We start from the raw sequence: 9,534 nt of genomic DNA, 5'->3' as shown, positions 1-9,534 counted from the left end.
TTTATATAATGTTACTGATATCGTAGTTTATATAATGTAACTGATATCGTAGTTTATATAATGTAACTGATATCGTAGTTTACAGAATGTAACTGATATCGTAGTTTATATAATGTAACTGATATCGTAGTTTATATAATGTTACTGATATCGTAGTTTATATAATGTTACTGATATCGTAGTTTATATAATGTAACTGATATCGTAGTTTACAGAATGTAACTGATATCGTAGTTTATAGAATGTTACTGATATCGTAGTTTATAGAATGTTACTGCTATCGTAGTTTATAGAATGTAACTAATATCGTAGTTTATATAATGTAACTGATATCGTAGTTTATATAATGTCACTGATATCGTAGTTTATAGAATGTTACTGATATCGTAGTTTATAGAATGTTACTGCTATCGTAGTTTATAGAATGTTACTGATATCGTAGTTTATAGAATGTAACTGATATCGTAGTTTATATAATGTTACTGATATCGTAGTTTATATAATGTTACTGATATCGTAGTTTATAGAATGTTACTGATATCGTAGTTTATATAATGTAACTGATATCGTAGTTTATAGAATGTAACTGATATCGTAGGTTATAGAATGTTACTGATATCGTAGTTTATAGAATGTTACTGATATCATAGTTTATATAATATAACTGATATCGTAGTTTATAGAATGTAACTGATATCGTAGGTTATAGAATGTTACTGATATCGTAGTTTATAGAATGTTACTGATATCATAGTTTATATAATATAACTGATATCGTAGTTTATAGAATGTAACTGATATCGTAGTTTACAGAATGTTACTGATATCGTAGTTTATAGAATTTAACTGATAAAATCAACATTTCACACACAGGCAGATTAAATGAGAAATTTTTACAGTGAATACTCCATGGTTAAGACAAAATATAATTCTATGAGAAACATCTTAAGCTGATTCCAACAAAAGAGTGGCCCTACACAATTGAAAACTCTGTACAAGATGAAGCTGACAATAACTTACACAAACGCACATGACTTCCTCACGTCACCCTACAGTAACCGGAAGTGGCCACTTAGTCCCCATTGAACTCTCCCCGTCGTACTGTACCTCTCACGGCCACTACAACTAGACATTTTTTTGTAAGTGGCTGGATTCAAAATGGCGATCTCCATGTTAGACATGATTTTATCCCATCTGCTAGCGACAGTCTATTATGTTTTCTCCACCTCCCCGGAAATGCAAGCGGCAGGTAAGTCAATAGGTCAAGACAGATTGGGAGGGGTCAAAAGGACAATACAAAATCATGGACATTTTATTTCATAACTTTCTTTTACATTCAAACAGCACATTATTGTATCCGGTAGCATTTCAATGTGTAATTTAACCCTGCAGAATAGGAGGCTGTTTATTTGACATCTGACACTCCGCATCCTTTCTCTCGACAGCATTGGAAACAAAACGAAGTTCGTGGTAAATACACAAATACACGAATACTTTGAATTCTATCTAAATGCGACAACAGCGTTTCTAATACGTCACTTTTATCGGATAACATCATCTATCGCATTGTTTGTAACCGGATATGGATACAAATATGCAGTTTTGTAAACGGATATACACATAAATATGTTGTTTCGTAACAGGATATGCACAAATATTAAGCTTTGTAACCGGATATACACAAATATGCTGTTTTGTAACGGATATATACAGTACATAGATATGGAGTTTTGAAACCGGATATGTTCACAGATATGTCACTTTGTAACCGGATATATACAATGTACACAAATACGTAGCTTTGTATCTGGATATACACAAATATGTAATTTTGTCACCGGTTATACACACAAATATGTAGCTTTGTAACCGGATAAATACAAATATGTCACTTTCTAACCGGATATTGCACAAATATATAGCTTTGTCACCGGATATACACACAAATATATCACATTGTAACCATTTGTTTATATATTAAACACAGTACCAATATGACAGAAATCTATAATCTTAATGTTCTGCAACATGTGTTTATAATTAGACATATAACATAGTAACAAAAATGCCGAAGGAAGACAATTGGAAAAGTGTTGCTCTGACCGGGCCTCGAACTCACTATCTATGGTGTGTAATCGTCTAGCCAGAAATATCCAGACCATATACCACTGCACCACATCCTAAAAATAACGTTTAAATGTTAACATGTATACACAGTTATGTAGATTCACATTCAATTGACATGACGACCGTTTCATGATAATAGTACGTTATGCTGCATGCGTTTTCTGTATTTAACGTAAGATATTGTAATCACGTGACATCATCAGCATGTGACATAGCAAAAAGATGTGAGCTATGAAGTGGCAGTGGTAAATGGCAATGTCGAGAGATGATTTATGATGATGGAACACGACATTCTCACGATATTAACTGTGTAACTGTGTGTATGTGTCCCTTATATAATCGTGTAGTAACCTCGGGTATATGTCACTTATAGAATTGTGTAGTAACCTCGGGTACATGTCCCTTGTAGAATTGTGTAGTAACCTCGGGTATATGTCCCTTCTATAATTGTATAGTAATCTCGGGGTATATGTCCCTTATAGAATTGTGTAGTAACCTCGGGTATATGTCCCTTATAGAATTGTGTAATAACCCCGGGTATATGTCCCTTATAGAATTGTGTAGTAACCCCGGGTATATGTCCCTTATAGAATTGTGTAGTAACCTCGGGTATATGTCCCTTATAGAATTGTGTAGTAACCTCGGGTATATGTCCCTTATAGAATTGTGTAGTAACCTCGGGTATATGTCCCTTATATAATTGTGTAGTAACCTCGGGTATATGTCCCTTATAGAATTGTGTAGTAACCTCGGGTATATGTCCCTTATATAATCGTGTAATAACCTCGGGTATATGTCCCTTATAGAATTGTGTAGTAACCTCGGGTATATGTCCCTTATATAATTGTGTAGTAACCTCGGGTATACGTCCCTTACAGAATTGTGTAGTAACCTCGGGTATATGTTCCTTATAGAATTGTGTAATAACCCCGGGTATATGTCCCTTATAGAATTGTGTAGTAACCTCGGGTATATGTCCCTTATATAATTGTGTAGTAACCTCGGGTTTATGTCCCTTATAGAATTGTGTAGTAACCTCGGGTATATGTCCCTTATAGAATTGTGTAGTAACCTCGGGTATATGTCCCTTATATAATTGTGTAGTAACCTCGGGTATATGTCCCTTATAGAATTGTGTAGTAACCTCGGGTATATGTCCCTTATAGAATTGTGTAGTAACCTCGGGTATATGTCCCTTATAGAATTGTGTAGTAACTTCGGGTATATGTCCCTTATATAATTGTATAGTAACCTCGGGTATATGTCCCTTATATAATTGTGTAGTAACCTCGGGTACATGTCCCTTATATAATTGTGTAGTAACCTCGGGTATATGTCCCTTATAGAATTGTGTAGTAACCTCGGGTATATGTCCCTTATATAATTGTGTAGTAACCTCGGGTATATGTCCCTTATATAATTGTGTAGTAACCTCGGGTATATGTCCCTTATATAATTGTGTAGTAACCCCGGGTATATGTCCCTTATAGAATTGTGTAATAACCTCGGGTATATGTCCCTTATAGAATTGTGTAGTAACCTCGGGTACATGTCCCTTATATAATTATGTAATAACCTCGGGTATATGTCCCTTATAGAATTTGTCTAGTAACCTCGGGTATATGTCCCTTATATAATTATGTAATAACCTCGGGTATATGTCCCTTATAGAATTGTGTAGTAACCTCGGGTATATGTCCCTTATAGAATTGTGTAGTAACCTCGGGTATATGTCCCTTATATAATTGTGTAATAACCTCGGGTATATGTCCCTTATAGAATTGTGTAATAACCTCGGGTATATGTCCCTTATATAATTGTGTAGTAACCTCGGGTATATGTCCCTTATATAATTGTGTAGTAACCTCGGGTACATGTGCCTTATATAATTGTGTAGTAACCTCGGGTACATGTGCCTTATATAATTGTGTAGTAACCACGGGTATAAGTCCCTTATAGAATTGTGTAGTAACCTCGGGTATATGTCCCTTATATAATTGTGTAATAACCTCGGGTATATGTCCCTTATAGAATTGTGTAGTAACCTCGGGTATATGTCTCTTATAGAATTGTGTAGTAACCTCGGGTATATGTCCCTTATAGAATTGTGTAGTAACCTCGGGTATATGTCCCTTATAGAATTGTGTAGTAACCTCGGGTATATGTCCCTTATAGAATTGTGTAATAACCTCGTTTATATGTCCCTTATATAATTGTAGAGTAACCCCGGGTGTATGTCCCTTATAGAATTGTGTAATAACCTCGGGTATATGTCCCTTATAGAATTGTGTAGTAACCTCGGGTATATGTCCCTTATAGAATTGTGTAGTAACCTCGGGTATATGTCCCTTATATAATTGTGTAATAACCTCGGGTATATGTCCCTTATAGAATTGTGTAATAACCTCGGGTATGTGTCCATTATAGAATTGTGTAGTAACCCCGGGTATATGTCCCTTATAGAATTGTGTAGTAACCTCGGGTATATGTCCCTTATAGAATTGTGTAGTAATCTCGGGGTATATGTCCCTTATAGAATTGTGTAATAACCTCGGGTATATGTCCCTTATAGAATTGTGTAGTAACCTCCGAATTGTGTAATAACCTCGGGTATATGTCCTTTATAGAATTGTGTAGTAACCCCGGGTATGTGTCCCTTATATAATTGTGTAGTAACCCCGGGTATATGTCCCTTATAGAATTGTGTAATAACCTCGGGTATATGTCCCTTATAGAATTGTGTAGTAACCTCGGGTACATGTCCCTTATATAATTATGTAATAACCTCGGGTATATGTCCCTTATAGAATTTGTCTAGTAACCTCGGGTATATGTCCCTTATATAATTATGTAATAACCTCGGGTATATGTCCCTTATAGAATTGTGTAGTAACCTCGGGTATATGTCCCTTATAGAATTGTGTAGTAACCTCGGGTATATGTCCCTTATATAATTGTGTAATAACCTCGGGTATATGTCCCTTATAGAATTGTGTAGTAACCTCGGGTATATGTCCCTTATAGAATTGTGTAGTAACATTTTGTATGTATCCTCCATAGACCTGTGTAGAATGTATCATTTTAAATCTTGTCTGCTTTAGAAATGGCTGTGTGCACGCCCCCTAGTGACCTCCAGTACGGACAAGTGGTGGTGTGGGGCCCCAATCTCCTTATCGAGTATATCTGTGAAGAAGGATTCTTCGCAAACGGAGAGACATTCGGCGCGTGCATTACAGAGGAGGGAAGATGGACCATCGAGAAACCTAAATGCGTAGGTAATCTCACAGCTCCTTTTTATCTGTCAAAGTAGTTCTAAATAGTTTAACCTTTTATATCTGTCACTCTAGTCAAAGTCGTTCAAATGTACATATCTAAACAGATACAGTAACGAATTTCATATTAAAACAGATACAGTAACGAATTACATATCAACTAGCAGTTTCGCACTATGTTTATGTTATATATATCAATTGTACCTTTTCTCACTGAGCAACCTTGTGTATACCCTAATGTCGACCAGTTTTATTTCGGTCATTCCCCTTACTTTAATATGTTGATCCTTTAGCCACCGGGTGCGATCCCCCAAGAGTGCCCCATAACATGCACGTGCGTCTGGAGATGGAGGGGGCGGTGGCACACTTCTCGTGTGGGCGTGGTCACTATCTGATTGGACAATCACAGGCTTATTGTAACGGTCAAAACTGGACAAAACCATTCCCGTCATGTGTAGGTGAGTCACGTGCAAAACACGTTATATCATATAGATGTAATTCTAATATGTCATGACTTGATATTTTACCATAACTTGACCTTTTAACTTGACTTGACCTTTTAACTTGACTTGACCTATTAACATAACTTGACCTTTTAACTTGACTTGACCTTTTAACATGACTTGACCTTTTACCTTAATGAGCACTTACTAACTGATAATGATAGTAATATTTAGATTTATTAGCAGTTTCCTGTACAAAAATACTTGGAATATGACTGTTTCTTCATAGATCGCTTTACTGTAATTCAAAACGAATTAAGTTTGTATTACCAGGGTCCTCTGTGCGGACACGAGCCGATCCTCAAAACCGGAACCTCCCTGGCAGACATGTACGAGATCCACTGGCCTTCAATGTCTCCGCCATTGACTTTGCAGCAAACCTACGTGTTAGTGACAACACGTGTTTCCGGTACCGCTACAAAGCTCCACCGGAAATAGAACATGGGACAGCGTCACCCCGATACCTTTATAACCAACAGAGGCGGAGTTACGTCCTCGTCACCAACTACACGTGTGATCCTGGTTACGTCATCGAAAACAACCTCACGCGCTACTATTTTTGTAAGAACTACCAGTGGGTAGCTCCTGTAGCTCCAAAATGTATAAAACGTAAGTGTTTGTTACAATGTATAAAACGTAAGTGTTTGTTACAATGTATAAAACGTAAGTGTTTGTTACAATGTATCAAACGTAAGTGTTTGTTACACATGCGTAGAGAGTAGTTTCGTACCCTATCAGTGTTAGCCCGAAATTTCAATATCTGTTTAATCAACACACTACAGATCTACACAAGCTCATATCAGATGTCCTACGCATCATTACATCATTACGGAGAATTGTTGTAGACTAAGTGAAGTTTGAAATATTTCTATACTTGTTTGGAGACAAACCGAAAAAACACTTGTCTGATAATTGTACTATTGTTAGTCTAAAACAGCCTAATGACTTTTGTCCTAAAGCGCTCGAGTCGACAGCGTGCCAGGGAAATCGTCGTCTGTGTCACCAGATCTGCGTGCCCGGGATAAGGAACAGGTTCGCGTGCGACTGTTTCCGGGGATTCCTTCTCCATAGTAACGGAAGGGACTGCTTCGGTAAGTCCACGGGGTCCATATGTCCTACACCTTTGTGTATCCTTCCCTCCTACATCTTTGTGTATCCTTCCCTCCTACACCTTTGTGTATCCTTCCCTCCTACACCTTTGTGTATCCTTCCCTCCTACACCTTTGTGTATCCTTCCCTCCTACACCTTTGTGTAACCTTCCCTCCTACACCTTTGTGTATCCTTCCCTCCTACATCTTTGTGTATCCTTCCCTCCTACACCTTTGTGTATCCTTCCCTCCTACACCTTTGTATATCCTTCCCTCCTACACCTTTGTATATCCTTCCCTCCTACACCTTCGTGTATCCTTCCCTCCTACACCTTTGTGTATCCTTCCCTCCTACACCTTTGTGTATCCTTCCCTCCTACACCTTAGTGTATCCTTCCCTCCTACACCTTTGTGTATCCTTCCCTCCTACACCTTTGTGTATCCTTCTCTCCTACACCTTTGTGTATCCTTCCCTCCTACACCGTTCTGTATCCTTCCCTCCTACACCTTTGTTAATCCTTCCCTCCTACACCTTCGTGTGTCCTTCCCTCCTACACCTTCGTGTATCCTTCCCTCCTACACCTTTGTTAATCCTTCCCTCCTACACCTTCGTGTGTCCTTCCCTCCTACATCTTTGTGTATCCTTCCCTCCTACACCTTTGTGTGAATCCTTCCCTCCTTCCCCGTTGTGTATCCTTCCCTCCTACACCTTTGTTAATCCTTCCCTCCTACACCTTCGTGTGTCCTTCCCTCCTACATCTTTGTGTATCCTTCCCTCCTACACCTTTGTGTATCCTTCCCTCCTACACCTTTGTGTATCCTTCCCTCCTACACCTTCGTGTATCCTTCCCCCCTTACACCTTTTGTGTGGTTTTTTTCTCGTTAATCTTGATGGTATTTCCCTAAGCTAATTAAATAATTACTGGTACCTTTTTAGACCATAACGAATGTCTGTTTGACAATGGTGGATGTGAACAGGAATGTCACAATACCTACGGATCTCGGATTTGTTCTTGTCGTGACGGTTACCGGAGAGCTGGCACACGCTGTATAGGTAAGTCAATATTTTTTAATTTCACGCAGGAGAATAGCGGGAAAGATTTCCTGTATGAATGTCTCATTCGTATAGGTTGGGAAGCACGTGCAGTTTAAAGTCGACCAATGAGATCGTCTTAAAGGCGTAAAACAAAAGGTTAGTTTAACATTTAACATTTGGTCACCTCAGGAACAGACCCTTTAAATTCAACATAATTCTATATAAAATAAGGAACTATAACTTATATAGGGATAAACTGTGGAATCCATGAAGATCATGTTTTATAATCGATGTTTATATATCCCAGCAATATAAACATGAAGCATTGGGTCTGTACATCTCCTGTATTTGGGTTTTCAGTTTGAGTGGCAGGCTTGGTTTATTAGGATTAACACGGTTCGAGAGGGGAAGATCGTCAAGTGTGGGTTATATGTTTATAAGCCGAACAGCTTATTGTGTATAAGGATTTTTTTTTTTTTGTTATATTGAGTATTAAGTATATAGAGGACAAGTATTGAGAAGCCCATTTTGAAACAAAGAGGTCCAAAACAAACGCCATGCATAACTTGATATGGATCTTGGATTCCCTCGTACTTCACTTGTGTTTACTAATACCAGGTCGGTGATTGCACTGGTTTGTGACTAGTTAATAAAGCCACAAACTCCCGAACCCAACACTCGTCACGTATATAAACATAGTACCCCTAAATATCGATGCATGTTAATCTTTTGTCGTATGACAATTTATTCAAAGATGAGAAGATGGATAAAAGTGATCGTAGCAGCCGAAGATGCATCGACTATGGTATGCAGGGGGGCAATCTGATTGGTTGACAACTCTATAAACAATACTAATTATAATTGTGGCCCAATCAAGTCTACTTCCGTTCCACAGTCGATGCATGGTGGATCTTCATGAGTAGAGTCTAATATTGTTTCTATTAATACTAACCAGAAGCAGACGTCCTGTGGTATAGAATACCCATTACCATATCTGTGGATCTTTGCACAAGATAGCGCTGAATACACAGGTAACTTCAGTAAGGAGGTGGGAGGGGCTAGGATATCTGTCGATATCAACCTCTCAGACTCCTAAACTGAGTGACTAACTCGGTATTATTATTGGTGCGAGTACTAGATTGTATGCACCACCAAAATAGGTCAGCTGTGGAACTCGGATAACTGACCAATGGACATCGTATTACTGACCACAATGGACGTAGGATAACTGACCACGATGGACATAGGATAACTGACCACAATGGACATAGGATTACTGACCACAATGGACATAGGATTACTGACCACAATGGACATAGGATAACTGTCCACAATGGACATAGGATAACTGTCCACAATGGACATAGGATAACTGACCACAATGGACATAAGATTACTGACCACAATGGACATATGATAACTGTCCACAATGGACATATGATTACTGACCACAATGGACATAGGATAACTGGCCACAATGGGCATAGGATAACTGACCACAATGGAC

The 9,534-nt window shown here is 38.2% G+C and overlaps 1 protein-coding gene across 1 annotated transcript in view; it reads left to right on the top strand.

The window, feature by feature from the left end:
- Positions 1-1,111: 1,111 nt before the first annotated feature.
- LOC117328693 (fibrillin-2-like) overlaps positions 1,112-9,534 on the top strand; it is a 66,922-nt gene continuing 58,499 nt past the window's right edge. Inside the window, exons 1-6 of the mRNA XM_033886181.1 lie at positions 1,112-1,249; positions 5,229-5,402; positions 5,693-5,857; positions 6,176-6,511; positions 6,862-6,993; positions 7,929-8,045. Coding sequence (XP_033742072.1) covers positions 1,159-1,249; positions 5,229-5,402; positions 5,693-5,857; positions 6,176-6,511; positions 6,862-6,993; positions 7,929-8,045 — 1,015 coding nt within the window. The 5' untranslated portion in view covers positions 1,112-1,158. The remainder of the gene's footprint in view (positions 1,250-5,228; positions 5,403-5,692; positions 5,858-6,175; positions 6,512-6,861; positions 6,994-7,928; positions 8,046-9,534) is intronic.

This window comes from Pecten maximus, chromosome 6 (assembly GCF_902652985.1).
Source record: "Pecten maximus chromosome 6, xPecMax1.1, whole genome shotgun sequence".
Classification (NCBI taxonomy): domain Eukaryota; kingdom Metazoa; phylum Mollusca; class Bivalvia; order Pectinida; family Pectinidae; genus Pecten; species Pecten maximus.
This window is presented reverse-complemented; position numbering and strand designations above follow the sequence as displayed.